Source organism: Acipenser ruthenus, chromosome 39, assembly GCF_902713425.1.
Source record: "Acipenser ruthenus chromosome 39, fAciRut3.2 maternal haplotype, whole genome shotgun sequence".
NCBI lineage: Eukaryota > Metazoa > Chordata > Actinopteri > Acipenseriformes > Acipenseridae > Acipenser > Acipenser ruthenus.
Window position 1 is genome coordinate 2,909,884 of NC_081227.1, and position 20,074 is coordinate 2,929,957.

A 20,074-nucleotide genomic window follows, 5' to 3' on the forward strand; every position below is an offset into this window, starting at 1 on the left:
CATCAGGAAAACGAATCCCTCTCAGGTGAACAGGTTGTGCCATTTAAATGGCGAGACGCATCAGTTCCTCTGGGTTGAAAGCTTGATTAGATCTGCCTGCTGTTTGCAGCCGACAGGCAGTCAAGCCTTCAATCACACTGACTGACGTGCATCACATGGCAGATGAGCTGTCACCAATATCCGAATGACTGATTAGCTTTATCTGCTGCTTTGACACCACCTCTTCTGTCACGCATGTAACAGTACAGCCAGGCTTCTGGGTTACTGTAAGGATCTAGAACTTTAAACAGCCAATCATGAGATCCTCAGCAGTGAGATGCAAATCACAGGATTAGAACCACGAACAGAAGCAGTCAAATCAATTCTGAAACATGGCAATGCCCAGGATAAAAGAAATATGATGCTTTACATATATATAGGTGTACTTCATCAGCATATATACTGTAAAATGAGGATGTGACACAACACTCTGCATTCTGAATACAGTTGTATAACTTGATCTACTATATGCTTTCCCCATGGTTAGACAGTATTATGCATGAATCATAGTTTACCCTGGTTTGTCATATTTGTTAATATGCTTTACCATACCTTGCTATTTTTTTATTATGCTTACCTATGCTTTGACTAGACTTTGCTTTATTACACTTTGCTGTGCTTTTCTAGGGGAAACTTGTCTGGTGTAAAGCTACTTGGCATGCTCACTTATTTGATTTCATTGTTTGTTACAGACTGAGATGCACTTCGGACCTGATTCGGTTCACTGTTAGCTGGGAAATGCATCTGGATCCCTTTAAACAGAAACAGAATAGAAATGGATCCAAGTCCAGATCTGTTAGTGGCTCGTCTTTTTATCAACGCAGTTCCCTGTTCGGTGCTCTTTATACCGTGCGTGATCAGAAATGCAAAAGGAAACTTAATGAATTCAATGACACTGACAGGGAATTTATGAGGATTCTGGGTAACACTTTGCATGAAGTGTCTCTAATGACTGTCTATCTTTTTGCATGATATAACCCTTACCCTAACATAATCCCAAAACACTCAGTAACTACTATGTAACTACACAGTAATCAGAGACACTTCATGTAAAGTGCTAACAGTGTCTTTTAGTATTTCCAAATGAGTGTTTCAGAGTTGTGGATGACTGCACATGATTAGCATAAGGATGCCAATGGGGTCACTACAGTACATCCTGCCTAGATTTCATCAAGACCTCCTTTCTCTATTGAAGAGGCACTGTCTGTTAGGTCCGATTTGCAGACAGGAGAACAGCTCCTAAGAAGCTGAGGAACACATCACTGATTACTGTTCCAGACTCACGGAGAAGGGGCAGGGAGGTGGGGGGTCTAATAGACGAAAAACTAAAAACAAGCCCTGATTTTTGCTATTCTGATTTGCTATCGATCGCACTGAAAATTCAATTTTCATTCAGTCAGAAACAACGAGAGCTGCACCAAGATCAAGGCACCACAAATCAATATTGGATTAAACCTGAACAAGTCAAGTATAAAAAAAAATAAATAAAAATGATACCACTGTTTTTGCGGGGGCTGCCAAGTGAAAGTGCCTGAGGGTATAATTGCTTTTAAGGAGCATGAGAGAAGGAGAAGAGGCTAAAAGAGGTAGAGGGAGAGACCAGAACCAACTGCTTCCTCCCCTACCACCTTACTCCCCTACCACCCTCCCGTCCTTAAAACCCCCATGTCCAACCTCTCACCCTATGCTCCCCCTTCTTCCCCACAGCCTTCCCAACTCCCACCCTATTCTACACCCTCACTCCACTCTATCGACCATCCACACCGCACTCCATTCCTGGGGCTGGATCTGTTACTGTCCCAGCAATAAGATCTGGCAGAGAGAGTATCACCAAACATTCAGGACAAACATTCACTGGTGTTAGAATTTCCTTAAATAACTGAAGAGCACACAAGAATAATGATTGCTTCCATGCCAATTGAGACACTGCCAATGCTGGGGTATCTAGAGGAGAGAAGCTTTGGGTGGGCTCTTAAAAACTATGACACTGTTTGTCTGAAGGAAAGAAGAACAGTTTAAAGCTGAGTTTCACAAGTACTGTGTGGCTTTCATTTCAATGATTAACTTCTGCAATATCTCCGGAAATCCACTTATTTATGAGGGCGCAGTTATTCTGACAAACCCAATCTGCCCTCGCGTTTAACACGTGTCACTACGGCACTATTTTTTGCAATGTGAAAATTACATTTTTCCTTCTCGTCTGGTCTGTGGCTGCTGCAAGTCCTGAGAATGAAAGAGTTCTCTCTTTTTCTCTCCCCCATCCTCGAAACTCCACTCCCCATTGCTCTCCTCGCCGGGGAGCGGGATATCACATAATAAACATCATGCTGCTGCTATCGATCCCACAGCTGTCTGGGAAATGAAGTCTTAGGCAAGCAATTTTATGAGTGGAATGAACAGGGGCAAGCCAGTAGTGTCCTGACTCCTGATTTTGCACAGTTTGAGCAGCTTCGCTTTGCCTCCACCTACCAAGTGCATTCTGTACATGATGCTGATCCCCAGAGTCATGAAGGGCTTGGAGAAGTCGATCACCTTCTCCCTCTCAGCGGTGATTGTCAGGCCTGCCACAGCCAGGTCTGCTTTCTGAAACAGGTAAAAGAAATAGAATGTACAGTTTATTTGGGGGTGCTAAAGGCACAAGAGATCAACATATACAGTCGAACAATGCCAAGCACGCACTGAACATCAGCAATCCTGCTTTCATGTGTTATTTACAAAAACTAATTTCGCAGGTAAAATTCAAAACAAGAGCTGAATACAAAAACAGACACAATTCCTGGTTAAAGCGAACATGTCACAGTCAAAGGCCTTCATCAGTGCGTCACAGAGAGAGACAACCCATACCTAGAGTATTAAATATATCACCACATTAAGTAATTAATCACACTGGAACCATAGTGTATAAATATAAGCATAAAAATTTATAAATGTGTCATGTATTCTTCAGCTCGACAATAATAATTCAGGACCGAAAGGGCTACACAACTTTTTATCAATGGGTCTTCCATTGTATTCCCGTGACTTCTCATTTCACGTGGTTTGCTCTTCTAAGCAAATCGATTAATCCAGCATCTAAATAAAACAAACTGCAACATTAGAACAAGTGGCGATCAAAGCTGCCATATCATCGGGCACGTCTGCAGTGAAGAAGGGAATTGTATCTGTTCTCATGACGGTGCAGGTAAGCCGGGGTGCAACCCACATTATACACGTCTCACAGTTAAATGAAGGGAAACATTGTTACTGACCTGCTCTGGGCCACCTATTGGCCCATCTCAATACAACAGGAGAGCGGGCTGCAGTGCCACGAGAACAGAACCACAGGGAGCGTAGCGAGCTTCATCTTGTGCAGTGATGCAGAGCAGGTGGCTCAGCAGTTAGGGCAGGTGGCCACAGTTTAAAGTAACGTCTAACACAAAGATTTTCAAAAATCTTTTTTTTTTTTTTTTGCATACTGTAAAACAGGAAATTTAATTTTCCGTCCATGCACATATTTACGGCAACAAATCTTTGAGTATATAAAGTATACAGATACTGTATATAAATTCGTGGCATGAATTATGCTAATTTTGCTGCAGTTTTGTGATTTGCAATAAACGCGGAGTTAGTGAAAATGTCTTGATTTACAGTATTTCATTAGGATTCTGCAGTAAACACTAAAAACCAAATGCCTTGACCACAGTAAAACCAAGCAAAAAGTAAAGTGAAAGCATGCAAAATCAAAGACAAGCAAGGTAAAGTGCGGTAAAGTACGGTAAAGGCACAGTATAAGCGAGGAAAAACTCAGGAAACTGCAGCATTACGGAAAGTTAGGAAAGATAACCAGGACTCAAAAGCAAGTACATTTGAACTGTACCAACTTGACTAGGCTTGACTAAAAACAAAGACCGCACAAGCTGTAAAATAGGTGACGGCAATGGGGTTAACAATAATAATAATAAAACAATTATCCAGCTTCCAAAAAGCGTCAAACTTGAGAGACAGAAGTTATTCTACAATAGAAAAAGCAATCACTCCAACATGAACTAGCATTGTTTGAGTGCCGGTCCCTGAAGAGGCTTAAGAGCCCTCCGGCAGGGCGGTAGCGGTAGAGATTTACTTTATAATAGAAGTCAATTTCCCCCGGTACTTCCATTCCCAGTACATGGGTTTGTTGTGTTGTTGTTTTCCTTGACACGCGCTTATCAGTGGTATATAAACCAAGCAGTCCGCTGAGACAGGGCCTGTTCTGCTATGCCAAACAGGACTCCCCTCCACGGCTGGCAGTGTGCCTGACAGACTGTCAAACACGACTGCTGAAATACCATGAGAACTCCTTCAGTTATACATTGCAAGCGAAGGCGCCTTGCGGATAAACGTTTTAAATATTGTAGCGTGATTGTGGTGTAGTAACATGCTGGGAGGCAAGTTCTGTTTTGGTCTGGTCTCAAAGTAGCTAACCAGAACAAGACAGGAATTCCCCAATGCCCACGAACCTGCAGAGGCAATTAGAATAATAGCAAACAAACAAAAAACACACACATGGCACCCACCCCTCACCCAATGGCAGAACGTCAATGTCACCCTAATCATACTCCAAGCAAAAACTCTTCAAAATACTGCTAAATCAACTCCTTTATTAGCAGTCTGTCCCTGGGGCAGCCAACCAATGTTATCCAATGTATTATTTATTTATTTATTTATTTGGCAGACGCCTTTATCCAAGGCGACAGGTGTTACAGCGCAGTACAGGGTTACAATGCAAGCTTCATATAATGTGACTAAGTTAGGATTACACGTTTATATCTACAATGACATATTAGTAGTGCAATAGCGCAAGGATAGGGCATTAGCTGAGGGTCCAGACGTGGTGCTGAGGTCAGGCAATTTCACTTGCCCAGTAGAGGAGGCATCTACAGCAAATGGAAATGCTCGACAGAGAAGATTGAAGGACTTTCTTTTTTTTTGTGAGCTGCAACTACTTCTAAAGGCAAAGCCAAAGCCGAGTCTGAAATGCTAGTTTTTCAAGGGAGTCATCATTGGTTAGTTAGTATAAGAAGATAGCCTCTAGTTTCAGTGTGAGCCGCACACAAGAAGCCCTTCTGATGCACTGATTGAAAAGTGTCTTTTTTCCCCCATTGAATTTCTTCAGAAAGCCAAGCAGCCTTTGTAGCTTCGATGGGTGACTTGCGAGGAGATCTCAGATCCTCTGACCCCTCTTGAAGGCTGGACATCAGGATAAACACTAGAGCTGGATCTCAGTCCATCCGAATATCTTAACAAGAAAAACGCTGTGCCCGATTCTCCACCTTACGGGATGCCCAAGAACATAAACAACCCTTGTTCCTGTGGCCCTGTCTCTTTGCATTTAAATGACGAACTGGAACACAAGAGTTGATCGTCCTTGCGATTGTGAAAAGTACATATCGTGTTACAAAGCAATTTTGCAGTTTCACGTATTCCCACACATCATTTTTTTTGTATCTATCTGTGATTTACTAGTTCAATTCTCGCCTGTGTTTAAACGTGTCTGCGTTCTGCTTTCACCATGCTCGGCTTCTTTTTATTGTGCGTTTATCATGGTATAAATCTTTTCAATTGGAGAGAAAGCCAGATGCATGAAGACTGTTACTAATTCCCTTCCCCATTCCCTGCCTGGAGGGTGGAAGCTGGATGAGAGGGGGATCCAAAGAAAACTGGTGGAAGGGAGTCAAGAGCAGGAGTGCTCAGCCATCAGGAATTTAGCTTTTCAAGGTCGAGTGAAAGAACAGTCCTAACAGAAACAAATTGTCACAATAATAAGACAAGGCAATCCTTTTTATTTAATGGTTTTTTCCCTCTATTAGCTCAGTAAATTAAGACAGATAACACACTTTTATTTTATTTTTTTTAACCATCTCTGCAAACACCTCCCCAAAGAGGCACTTTATAGAAAGGCTCAAACAGATTTCCAACTATTGCGTTTTTTTACAGAACCAAAAAATGGATAGCGGTGAGCATGAAGTGGTGCTTTATCAAGCATAACAGCTATGTATGCTTGCTCTTTTAAATATATGTAAAGGGTTTTATATCACAGTTCACAAAGCATTTACTCCGGTGATAGGTTCACCTCCAGGACTGTGGAAATACCAAAGGGCTCACAAACAACAGATGAGGTTAATTACTGTAGTACCATAAAATAACCTCCTTTCTACAAACAGGAAAGCGTAGCAAAGCACAGAGCAGTGGGATTGCCATGTGAAAGCAGGGATCACATATTAACATGGCAATCACCATGGCTACTCATCTAAAGCATGTAAAGTGCATAGCAAAAACAGTGAGGTTTCTAGGGCTAGCTCATATATATTAAACTAGGTACGCCAACAGGTGTATCTAGGATACGAAGGGTTAAAATATATACGCCAAGATCTGAATGTATCTAAGCCCAGCATGGACCACAGCGTGATCCTCAGAAACTGTTCTGAACAAATTTGACCGAATTGAAAAGGTCATTTAACTGACTTCCAAAGTGTTACACTAACCACGCGGGAGGCCACGCCACCAGGCTCCTGTTGTGCATCAGCGGCAAATTTAATTGCAGTTTATAAAGCCCAGCAGTGACAGAGAGGCAGGAGGCTCGCCGGTCGATATCTGATTCCAATGATTTATCATCCCCTTGCAACCAGCAACGTGCAGGTCAATCAATGGCTAATCTAAACCTTGTACTGACGTGGGACCAAACCCAACTACAGGCTGACCAGTCACTGACACTTCTAAATAATATATACACCCGGACCCCGACGCAGGCCAGGCATCCTTCAATCCGCCTGTCCACGGCTCGCCTAAATTATTCACATGTGCTGACTCAACTTCTAAATCTATAGAACGCTATGGCAGCAACCTCAGCCTCAGATGCTGACCTAAGCTATATTGCTTTAGCAGTGCACCGCTTACAGCACTGTATTTGCTAAGCCTGGTCTCAGCTGGTTCTCCCCAAAGCCTCCAGTTGAATACTTTATAAAGGACTTTAATTAGGCACGCTTACTTTCATAGGTTTTATCAGTGCTGAGCGTTCCCAATTGACAGGGCTCCAAGGACGCATTGCCAGCTCTAAAGATGAACCTGATGGACTGGCTCCAGCAGTGGGTTCTTTGTATGGGACTTACGATCTTTAAGATTGCAGCACACAGCTCCCATTATTTAATAAGCTGGCACTCAGATCCCTGGCCCTTATTGACAGGAATGATTTGTAACTTCTGAATGTACTATAGTAGTAGGACTAAAAAAAAGAAAAACTCCTTATTTGCTCCTGCGCTGTCATTACCAGCACCTTAATAATAATGAGCACTAGTCTAAACACTCCATTCTCAGCTCTGCAGCGCTGTCATTACCAGCACATTAATAATAATGAACACGAGTCTAAACACTCCATTCTCAGCTCTCCAGCGCTGTCATTACCAGCACCTTAATAATAATGAGCACTAGTCTAAACACTCCATTCTCAGCTCTCCAGCGCTGTCATTACCAGCACCTTAATAATAATGAGCACTAGTCTGCACACTCCATTCTCAGCTCTCCATTGCTGTCATCACCAGCACATTAATAATAATGAGCAGTGGTCTAGTCACACTTTCCCCTCCTTGCCCTGATTCATCAGGTTCTGCCACCAGTTAGTTTCTCTTGACTGCTTCCAATCCACAGGAAGAGGAAATGCAATCAGTGCCATCAGGAGCCACCAGTAGGTACGGAATACATTTCCCATGGATGACACAGGTTTTATTTTGCAATGCTGCAGAAGGACACAGGGGAACCCAGGGACTTAAAATGTTCCTAATTTACACCCTAGGAATGTGTTCTCCCGTTGTGCAATGAGAGACTCTAATTGAAATGAATTAGGAGTGTAACTGTGTGCTAATGTAGAACACAAGTGCTTTCGTCCCTTTGTAACGTGGTTAATTTGCAGTCCTGGACACAGCTTTTAAAGGGACCCCCCACCCCTTGTAGAAAAGTACAATGTCGGCTGGTTTCACAGACTGTGATTTTTTTTCTTAGGTAAGACAGTCCAAATCCATGATACTGAGGGGCTGTGAAACGAGCCAAGGTTGTTTAGCCAGATTTGATTTATTCCTGGACTACAGTACACAATGTCCGAAGCTGTTGACCCTATTAATAAATAAATCCCAACCATCATTTAATGATTTTAAAAAGTGAACGATACCAGAAGATGATTAGCATGAAGATGAGTATCCAAGCATATCTTACTAACATCACTCTAAGAGAGTTCTGAAATAAAACCCACTGTCTGGATGACTTCATTGATTGTCCAGTACAGTGGACACCATGCAGCAAACCTGAGAAAGGGGAGCGGTCTGGTTGCTAGCGGGGTGGCAGCGTACTGACCCGTGAGATGAGCTCCCCCACCATGCCGGTCCAGCTTCCGTTGGCCTCTGACACACCGTACACCCCGTCCCCCACCAGCTGGATCTTGTAGTTGAACTTGAGGATGTCTGCCAGCTCCTTCAGCATGTCTACGCAGAAGCCCTCGTACCTCTCGTTTCCCTCCAGCTCCTGGTGCTTGGGCCTCAGCATCACGTACGGGTTCTCCTGCAACAGAACTGGCATGCGTTTACACCCCCTCCATTCACAGACCACCGAGTGAAACCGGTGTGATCCACACCCACCAGGACCAGGGCGTGGAATTACTCAATGAAATTACAACCGAGAAACTAGGCATAGGGATAGGACTTTCCCGATCAAGGAACCTTAGAAAACTTTACCATGGCATTTTTGCACTGGAATTTTGCAGTTTCCCCCACATTTTCCCATGGTTATATGATGCATTTATCATAGTCATAGTCTACCATGGTTAGCCATGTTTTTTAATGTGCTTACCTCACTGGGCTTTACAGTGCTTACCTAAGCTAAACCATGCTTTTGCTATGCTTTCTCTCACTTTGCTAGTGTGTTACTATGGGAAACTTTTATAAGGGTAGAAGAGCACAGCACTCAAGACGGGTAACCAAGGGGGCAGTTCTAACATGTTTTTAAATAATCAAAGTGCAGATGATAGAGGTTTTACTGTACAGGTCAACAGTGCAGTGTCTACAGATCAGTAGAGGTGAAGTTGCATTGGAATAAATGCAGAGAGCAGCCTGCAGTTTAACTGCACTATGACTGCAAATCAGAAGAGAGGAACGGAGGCTGTGCTGTGCACTCCGGTACACAGCATGTTTATCCCAACTTATCAATTCTTACACGTCTTGCTCTTGTGACGTTTTGGACAAACCGTTTTGATTGCGATTGAAAACAGCTGTGGCCAACAAAAAATAAAAAAAATGATAATCTGAAGACATGCTGTAATCTGACTCAATTAACTGGCCTGCCTCTCCTGCCATAAACCAAAACCCTCTGAAACACCAGACAGCTGGAGTTGATTAAATGTTAAGTGTAGTGCTGGGCTGTCTGTGTTTGGTTCCTGACTGACGAGTGGAAGAGACAGTGACTGGTTCTGTGCACATGTTTCCCTCTCTCTCTCTCTCTCTCTCTCTCTCTCTCTCTCTCTCTCTGTAGCTGCGAGTCACTCTGAAAGCTGTGCAGGGGGAAGCATTCCCTTCATGAGCTCACTGGGAGCTTGCTTAGTGATGACCACCTCTCCTACACAGAGCACTGGAAAGAATCTGCTGTCAGTTCGGATCTCAGTGTCACTCTGCAACCCCATGGTGGAGTTAGAGTATTGCAGAGATATCTCATTCCCATGTGCTCTTGATCAGTCAGCATATTTGCTTAGGGACATATATATATATATATATATATATATATATATATATATATATATATATATATATATATACAGTATATATATATATATAAATAAATACGCTGACTGATTAAGTCCAGGTTTAACAGGTGCAATTTGATAATGAGCTACTTCAGGGTCGGGATAGAGGGTTAATAAGTTCCATTAAACAATTTAGAACAGGGCTGGAACAAAGATCAACTTAAAATAGTATTTGGAGGAATTCATTTTTTTAATGAACTGTTTTTTTCTCTTAGACGAAACAGCGCTTTGAGACAAAAAAAAAGAAACCTCTAAAACAAGGGTACCATGCACATACTCAATATGCAACCCGCTACAGTCATAATGGGACAACGCTCTAAACAAAACCTGCTTGCAACCATCTTAGATGACAACCACTCACCTGCCTTGCCTATGCATGTTGTAGTTTCCTATGCATGAAATACAGCATCCTATGGCTGTGCAACATGAAACACACGAACCTGCATAACCTCAACTACACTGAAGCATAAGAAACTCCAGGAGCACATCTGCATGATGGCAATGCGCTCATCCCGGAGCTCTCCCACTGGCACAGTCTCGGATGGCAGAACAGTTTATAAGTGGGGAATAAAGACATCTTTGTCCAGGTCAAGTGAATTGGCTTTGCTATGCTACACACATACACTCTACTCGCTGCTTTTTGTAACCATGCCTTGGGGATTATGAAATACGTTTGCAACTTTGGGACGCTGCTGTGGATAAAAAAAAATAATTTTTCACTGCGTGAAAGCTGTGAAAGTTAGCAGGTGTCAGCATCCAGATTCCAAGGCTGCCCTTCCATCCTCCCATGTGTCTAAAGCGTAGACACCTATACTGTGCAGTACTTCTCATCCTGTTACTGTCTCTCCTAATCTACCAGTGGTGCAGGAGCTCATCATTCAGGGATTGTAAAAAAATACAATGCCTCTTTCATGTCATGAGGGGGAATGGCTTTGTTTGTTTGTTGGGAAGTATCTTGTCTTGCCTATTGCGTCTGCAGTCTGTATCTTATAATTGTTTTCTTAGGTTGTAGGAATGATTTAGTATTACTCAGGTGTAAAATTCTTAAAAATTTGAATTGAGTCATATAGGCTCCACAGCAGGTAGCATTCTAGATAACACTTTACATTGTGTCTCTAATTACTGTGTATTTACATAGTCATTACATAGTAAATACACATGTACCTACACATAATTACAATGTTATTATGCATAGTTACAATGTACTTAATGTGTACATTTTTTGCATGATATATGCAAGTACACAATTGCATCAGAAAAGGGTTAAGATTAGGATTAGGGTTAAGGTTAGGTATAGAGTTAGGGTTAAAGAGTAAAAATATAGCGTTATACGTCCCCAGGTGTTGCTACAACTATTTAAATAATGCACCTGTCATTTTTCTTTTCTTTACACCTATTTACACTTAAAACTCAAAATGAAAAGAGCTTTGAAACAGACTTTAAAGTTATAAGTGTAAAAAGTTTTCAGGATGTTAACAATGAAAAGAAAAATCACAGGTACGTTATTTTAACAGTTGTAACAACACGTGGGGACGTGCAACGCTATATTTTTTGGAACCCCGCTACTTACTCTTTAAGATTAGGGTTATAGTGCGCAAAAAGATTTACACATTAAGTACATTGTAACTATGCATAATAACATTGTAATTACATGTAAATACACATGTATTTACTAAGTAACTACTATGCAAACATACAGTAATCAGGGACACTAAATGAAAAGTGTTGCCACATTCTATTTAGCTTGGCAGCAAAAAGTTTAGACTAGCCCCTTTTTTTTCTCCTGGCAGCATCCTACAATTGATTAAGGAAGGTTAGAAAAAAGCGCTTGAGCCCCTGGCGTAATTGAGGCTGGTTCCAGTTCCCAGCTCGTCATTCTTCATGCGAGACAGTGTTACAGAGACTGGCCCTGGAATTGCTGCAGTTTGTATCTTTTGAAAAAGACATCCGTCTCCCCCAGCGACTGTACTTCTTCAATGCCATTGCTTTAGCAGCAACCCGTGAGACACCGAGCTGCTCACAGCTATAGCAACACCTCCTGAGCCATTTCAAAAGACAGAGAGAGAGAGAGAGGTTTAAAAAGCACAGCACCGAATGCATGGCAACTAAAGTTCAAATGCTTTTTCTTATCCTCTGGGGTTGGCAAAAAGTGAGTATATGATGTCTTATCCCATGTAAATAAGGAGCAGAGAATGGGTAGTATGGGCTTGTTTAGTATATTCATTTTTGTTACAGTGCCTTCTGTGTGCTGCAAAACAATTATAATAATCAGAATCTTCAAATGTGTTTTTCGCATAAAATAAAAAGGGCAACTCCAGTCCAGGTCTTTGTTCCAACCATGTCCTTAATTGTTTAATTCAGGGGTGGACAGGGTGGGCTCGTCCACTCCTGGTCTTTGCTCCAACCCTGTTCTAAATTGTTCAATTGAATCAATTAAGCCTCCATCCAGACCCTGAAGTAGTTCATGATCTCATTGTACCTGTTAAACCTGGCATGGAATGGCCCTCCAGGGCCGCGATCGGACACCCCTGGTTTAATAGAAGCAGTTTGATTGAAAAGCTGTTCATCGTTTCATTCTAGATGTTAAACCTGGGGCAGACTGGCTCTCAGTTCTGGAGTTGCCCTGCCTGTGTGCTTGTGGTGTGTTTTGCATATGGGAAGGATCCATGTAAGAAGCCCAACTCACTAGAATGGTGGTGATGATGAGGGTGGTGTTGAACAAGGTGTCCGAGACGTTGAGGGTGTGCAGCTTCTTCTCCATGGTCAGACCCTCTTCTGAATGCCACTGTCCGATCTGCAAGGGAACAGCAAGGGGAAAGAAAGAGCTGACAAAGAGCTACTGGACACAGGCTGCCTTGACATGAAGACATGGAGCCAGCATAACTGTGACACTACTAAACTGGCTCCTGGAGAGTTCACACTGGTTCAACCGCCAGTGAATTGAATTGGACACTATGTGGGGTAGTAACAACTCCATAAAGACTATGTAACACTACAATTACAGTGTGTGCACAGATCCTTCAGAATCCCATTGGAAACTGGAGCTGCAGAAGGAGAATCAGAAATCATACCAAAGAAAAACAGACCAGCAGAGCGGTATCTCGGATAACAACTGCACTGCCGTAGAGAAAACTTGTACACAACAAGTTGAAAAAAGATTTATGGATTTATTTTATTAGCTTAAACCACGGGAAGGAACCGAACCAGAGTGTATGTCTTCTATCTTGTGGTTTGAAAGTTACCAATAATTTCATTTAACGACTTGCTAGCTGCTGGGCCCTCGTTTAGTCACATCAAACATAATGGCGTAATTTAGTTAATTACATTCCAAGTCTAGGAACTGTGCATTTTCATTCATTACCATTAATGCAACTTGGTTGGCCCCATTCCAAAACACATACAAACCCCCTTTCTTTCAAATAAAATATTTATAAAGTGGTTTGTAATTTGTATTGCACTTCATCGTCTGGCTAATTTGAATCGGTTGTTGACGGCATTGCTCAGTTAGAGTGGGTGCATTTGTTTTGTTGCTCCCTTTCTAGAACACATCTATATCTTGGTAACAATTCGTAAATAAGCATCCCATAATGATACGCAGTTGCCGCGGAGCAACCACAGGCATGAATCAAACATGCTGCTCCACTATGTTCCCTAATGTGTCAATTTAATACATTGTTTCTCCAGGTACCCACGCTAATTTCCATGAAAACATAATTAACTCAGATGTTTTGCTGCCTTTGTTTCGGTGGAAGGGAGGGCAGCTCAGCTGAATCAGGCTAATGCTATAGCATTTAGGTAACTGACAGCCCAGTTTGCAAAACTGGCATTTTAAAATGCCAGTTATGATGAGGATTTTTTTTTTTCTTCTTCTTCCAAGCAAACTTCACAGCACAGACAATACAAATGTGCATTAAAAGGTAAATTCTGGCAATCACAGCCAAGATAATTTTTTTTTAATTAACATTTTAATGAAATTGTTGGACATAATTAAAAAAAAAATAATAATTTAAACTCTTAGGCTCAATGGTGCTTTGAAAACTGAGAGCAAACTTTTAACTCTCTCTAAAACTTTGGGGGTTTTGGGGTTTCAAGTTCCTCATTGAACAGAGTGCATCTACAGTAATTCACAAATTCACTTGACTCAGGGTTAAGGTCATGCTGATAGTAAACTGTACTATGCTTTATGATGTACTGGTCCTTCACTATTTAAACACCCTTGCTATTTCCAGACTCTTGTGTCTGACAGCGATACAATGAGTGAGTGTGGCATTATTCATATATTACAATCCTGTAGTCAAAAAACAGACATACGTTTCTTACCCATGAGCCTCGGGAACATCACAAGTGAACAACACTCTTAAAAACATCCCCCCACTACCCACCCATGGTAGCCCCTCCACCCATCCATGGTAGTGCCTCTACTCTGAAACCCCTAACCCTCCAGAAACACTGCAGCACAGGGACTCACTCGTTATCCTCTGCCACTTGGCCTTGAGCATACCAGCGCTCTCCCGAATGGCCTGACGTGAATCTACCTCCCCACCCAGCCATCACAACACCTACAGTATAAAATAAGCCCTGCGCTTATACGGTACTCTTGTGAGGTGAAGACGCCTTTGAGTGCTTTCCTTTTTTCATCTTAAAGGCCAAGCCTCACAGAAAGTGTTTCCTAAAGAGCCTCAGCAGAGCACTGTTCCCTTAAAGACAAAACCCTTCTTTTCAGCTAAAGTTAGCGAACACGCTTGGATGATCTGCACAATATATCCATACACGCTGCAGCAGAAACGCGTTAGTGACTAATACATTCATCAAACTATAGTGTGGCAGGCAGGGATTCCATATATTGGTTGTGTGTGTGTGCGTGCGTGCGTGTGTGTGTGTGTGTCGTTGTGTTTGCTACTCGCTTAGGTAATGCCGCTAGGTATTCTGTTATTTTTCATGTTTTGACATAATGTCCCAGAAAGTCAGTCATGGTGTGCTGATTCCAGCCAGTAAAAGCTACCCTGTTATAAAAGTTTCCCATAGTAAAATCATAGAAAAGTGTAATGGTAAAAGTGTCAAAGTATTGTGAAAGCACGGTAAAGCATATGTAAGCATGGTAAAACGTTTATAAAAACATGGCAAACTATGGTAAATGCATAGCATTACTACAGAGCATGGGAAAACTGCAAATTTACTGTGGTACATTTTTAAAGAGACCCCCTATTAGATACTTCACCCGTGGACCCTGCAGACACTCATCTTGAGAAAAGAAAGTACCACGCTTGAGTTTTATGAAGTTGTAATAATAGCTTAGCAGCCAGATGAGTCTGAGGACACTTTCCTCAAGGTAATCTGTCCAAAATGAAGCTTTACTCCTTTTTTTCTCCTTCCTTCTTTGCCCTTCCTCCCACTCTTTTGCCCTCATCCCTCTAGCTGACACCCACTCTCTCACTCTCTCTCTCTCTCTCTCTCTCTAACGCTCTCAATCAAAGCCAGTGCTGCTCTGAGCAGTGGGAAGAAGGCCGGCTCACAGGATGATTCTCTGCAGAGGCTGTTTTTCCTGGCTGTCTTCTCAAAGCACTAGCGACTGTGTGTGCGTGTCTAGCTGCAGCAAACCTGGAGAGTCCTCAAGGAGGGTTAAGCTGTTAGCTGGTAAAGAAGCTCAGGAAGCTACACAAGCTTAATGCAACCCTCTCTGCAATTCTAACACAGCACCTTGCTCTGTGGAAGCTGCATAGTCTTTTAGGGTTGGATGGGTGAGGGTTCAAATAAACTCAATACTGAATGCTCAGCATAATCAAGCTTCCATGCATGAAGTAACTCATGCATGTTAGAGCAAGGAAAAGTTATTAAAAACTATCAACAGCTCTGGCCAAAAGTTTTGCATCACCCTCTAGAATGAGCTCATTTTGCTTCATAAAGTCGAATGAGACCGGCTGAATAATGTTACGTTAACACATTAAATCACATACCGCTTTGTAGTTTTCCATATACTTAACGAATAACTGACAAAAACTGAAAAATGTGACATTTCAAAATCTAACATGAAATACTGTACAACTATTATGGCTTCCGATAGACTTTGTCCATAATTTCTTTGATAACATGATGTTAAATAAAAGTCTAAATTAAGTATATATATATATGGTGTCTCAATCCCATAATTCTAGGTCATGTGGCCATAGCTGTATAATACACCTAAAGCACACATATAACATATTAATGCAAACATTATAAAAATCTAAGGGAAGCTAACTAAACAATGCTTGTGCAGGCAAACAGAGCAGGGAATGCGTGCCCCTGATCTCCAGTGCTGCTGCACACACGCATTGCAAGTTCATCTCTCACGTAGACCTTTTGCTATGATGTTTTAGCACTCCTTATTAAATCATTTAGGAATCCGAAGGAGAGGAATTAAATGTCATAAAAAAGGTCAAAGCGTTTATTTATGACAATGCCTGACATTTCAGTACATTCGAAGCTTTAATTGCATAATTTAATATACTTCAGTGAAAGACCTTTTGCTGCTACACAGTCATTGCTGGAGTCGTTTATTTTTAAGAACCATCTTTTATTGTCTGTTTGAAACGGCAAGGCTTTGCTGAAGGCGATCAAGAGCTTTTGGGACAGTGCAGAAGCCAGTTTGAGGCACTGGACAAGTATTTAATATTACAATAGTGCCCCAAAAAAAGATAATCTGGAACATGTCATGCCTGACCGAAACTCAGATCTTTACAAAATGGAAAGAAAAAAAGACTGAAATGATCCATGACATTACAGTGCTTCTTTTATCTTGTACGTGCCTCGCAAAACAGACAACAAAGGAAAAAAACATGAGCCGTGTAGTACAGTCGCTTTATAGAGCCATAAAGAACTCTGAAAGAGAATGCCTTTTTGGTTGAGTGCATACAGGCAGGCAAGGTGTTTTGGTTCCTAAAACATCTCATAAATTATTCTACATTCATATCTGCTTTGTAGAACTTGGGTTTGGGCCCCTTTGTCTTTAAACACCACCTGTCTTCATACTGCAAAGCGAGCTAAGATTCAAACTGGTTTAATCCCAGCACCTCAAACCGCAGTCAATCCTTGCACCTCAGTTTGTTATTGGCTGCACCTCATACCTTTCGAAGCAGAACAGCTAGTTTCTGCTAGACAGCCTTCCAGATTAATTGCATCTTCTTAGTCTGTCAGTTGATCTAAAATAACAGGTTAGGTGATGCAGACTGTTCTGTATTCTTACCCTGTTTGCTGCACGTCTTAATCATGGCATTAAATGAAAAACCTGCAAAGCTTTAGACTATCCACTTTAGCTGTGACGCCTTCCACAATCAGGCAGCACAGAGGCACTCTCAATGCAGGTAGCATCTGATCACTCATTTAAAGGCGACACACGAGGCACCTTGCTGTTTCTCAAGCAGCACTGAAATCAAGCGTTAAGACCACCAGCCAGGTAAGGCATAATCTTACTCAGTCACTAACAACTGAACCTTTGGTGAACCTAACTTTACAGTAAGTGCTTATGGGGATTGTTAAAGATGACGAGGTGTCTCTGTCATTCCCCTTTAGACTGAATACCTTCTCAAGACATTCAGAATCTGAAAAGTGAACCTCCTCAAACCATGCCTTTTTCTTCAGCACAAAGTTTTGAAGCAGAAGGGACACTGGTTCTTATGTTGGCCTGCTTGTCCTCAATCTTTGGTGCGGCAGTACCATACTGGTACCCGTGTGCTGTTGTACCAGGAACCAGAACACTGTGCTTGTTCCATAGTGCTTCCATTGCCCGTGGCCTGCAAATAATTAGGCTAATACACTAGTATTATAATGGCATCCCACGGGACTTTTCAAACTTTTCTGTAAAGGTAATGACTTCCTGAGTTACCGATAACCCTTTTCAAAGCGTGACCTTTTTAAATTACTCTGCAGAGTCCATCTGACAAGCAGTCATCTGCAGCCACTGCATGCCAATGGGATTGGTTCAGGGATCAATGAGGATAGATCTGTTGAGGTGTCCTCCATGGAACAGTAAACCTGCTGCTGACAAGCAGAGCGACAAGGCAGCCTCATAAACAGGCTTTTCCAAAGCCCCGGGCAAAAATCAGGACAGTACATCTGTAAAGCTTGGCAAGGGTGCATGCACTTTCTTCAATTAATTAAAACTGCACGGTTTGATGCAGATCTTTAACCTTGTGAAACATTCTGCCAAAACAAAAAGTGCAACAGTGTTTTGTTTTGGATGTCCCTCACTGCTTAAATAGAACACATTAATACAGAGCAAAAAATGCCCTTATTATTATTATTATTATTATTTATTTCTTAGCAGACGACCTTATCCAGGGCGACTTACAATCGTAAGCAAATACATTTCAACTGTTACAATACAAGTAATACAATAAGAGCAAGAAATACAATAACTTTTGTTCAATGATACATTCATGGTTTCCACGTGTTATGAAAAATAACAGCATCACTTTGAATGAAGCAGTAACAGTAAGAAATGATTACAGTATACCTTGGTATAAGCATTGCATGTTTGAGCAGAATGTTCCTTATACAGTCAGCCACCTATGCAGCCCGCTTTTTTCAATAGGTACGTAATGTTTTCCTATTCTAATCATGCATGACCATTAAACGCTCATTCATAGTTGTAAGACAATTGTTTCAATGCCACACTAAAGATGTTTCTTTTGAATACTAATGATTTAATGTCAGCATTTTGCTGTGATCGATGTCATTTTTTTAATTCTGCATTAATTAATGAAACTGTCCATTGCCTGTTTCGTTTGTGGCAGGCCCGTTGAAATGACTTAGGTTTCATTTCTGTCAACCCCTGTCCTGTTAACACCAGACCCAGAAAGTCAGTGAACTGTCTTCCCTCCAAGATCGTCCCATGAGTTCACTGTAATGTGTCTTGATTTGGCACATTCTGAGTGTCCACAATATTAACATTGCTTGAGCCTACCTCTCTCGTTCCCTTGGGTTGAGTGTTGTCAAGCAGTTTATAAAATCTCCCCTGTAGACCCAAGAACACTTGAACGTGCTCTAGGGAGATCAGAGGCAGAAGAAAAATGAAAGCTATAGAATACAAACAACTTTACTTCTTACCTTTATACAGTCATTTCCATGTACTGAAGCCTCTACAAAAAGCAAGCCCATGAACAGAGCGCTCTCCAGATGTGCAAAGAAACCACCTGGGAGAGATCTCCACGACAAGTCGACATTACTCTCTCACCTGAACGCGTTACACAGCCGTCTGTCTCACTCCGCAGTCACTGTTCTGACAAAGACACGCTGCAATCTCCCCTGCTCTGCACAGTGAAGACATTTGTACAAACATAACACCTTCACCCAGAGACAGCTTTGCAGGTTTCTAGGAGCATTTACTCAGCGAGCATCCCGTCATAACGCATTCACTCATTAATGTCAGGGCAGAACTCCACAGCTCTGTGCGACGACAAAAAAACAACTGGTGCTGCTGCAGTCATGCCCTGTCCATTGGGGTTCTATAGGATGTGACACCAGGGCAGGCGAGGTCAACACAGAGCCTGGAGTTCAGAGTCTCCTGCTAAGCTGCCAGTGCAGCGCTTGCAGCTCAGTAAATTTACTGAAAGAACACGGCTGCTGCCTGGGACCTGGCAGCTCTCGTAATGGGCTGATTTCATTTCCCACCTTTAAAAACCAAACAAGCCTGTGCTCAGTACTGCTAGAGAGGTTGTTACCCATGACATGGCAGGCAGGCAGGGAGAGAGGCAGGGAGGCAGGGAGGCAGACAGACAGGGAGGCAGGCAGAGAGGGAGGCAGGCAGGGAAGCAGTGCGGATGTAAGCTGTTACCACCGGCAACCACAATGCCAGAAAATATTTACGAGATGCAAAATCTTTTTAACTGTTGTGCCTGGCCAGAAGAATCCTTAAAACAAACCAATAATGTACATGCAGAGTAGTACCAGATACAAAAATGCAGTTTGTGATCAAATATTGTTATATTTGCTTCTGCTGATGAATATATGGCCAGCATTGGTGTCAGGTGCATGTTTGTGTTTCCAAAACATGTTTATATAGTGCATGCATGTTACACTTTACATAGAACATTTTGTTGCTGGTGTGCTTGGGTGGCCCTTCTGGAGGCAAACCTGGCTTCAGCTATAAGTGATATGAGTTCATGTCCAGCTTATATCACAAATACAATTGCAACTGGATACAACATCAGGTGTACTTAAAAGAGTCAAGCCATGGATTGGAAAAGGAACAGAGTGAGAACA

The 20,074-nt window shown here is 42.0% G+C and overlaps 1 protein-coding gene across 3 annotated transcripts in view; it reads right to left on the minus strand.

The window, feature by feature from the left end:
- The window catches only part of LOC117397130 (glutamate receptor ionotropic, kainate 4), a 155,599-nt gene that overhangs the window by 13,379 nt on the left and 122,146 nt on the right, over nt 1-20,074 (minus strand). For all 3 annotated transcript variants that reach the window (XM_059009669.1, XM_059009668.1, XM_059009670.1), the window contains 3 exons: nt 12,522-12,629; nt 8,398-8,601; nt 2,509-2,622 (listed from right to left, as the gene is read on the minus strand). In XM_059009669.1, the coding sequence (XP_058865652.1) occupies nt 2,509-2,622; nt 8,398-8,601; nt 12,522-12,629 (426 nt within the window). The remainder of the gene's footprint in view (nt 1-2,508; nt 2,623-8,397; nt 8,602-12,521; nt 12,630-20,074) is intronic.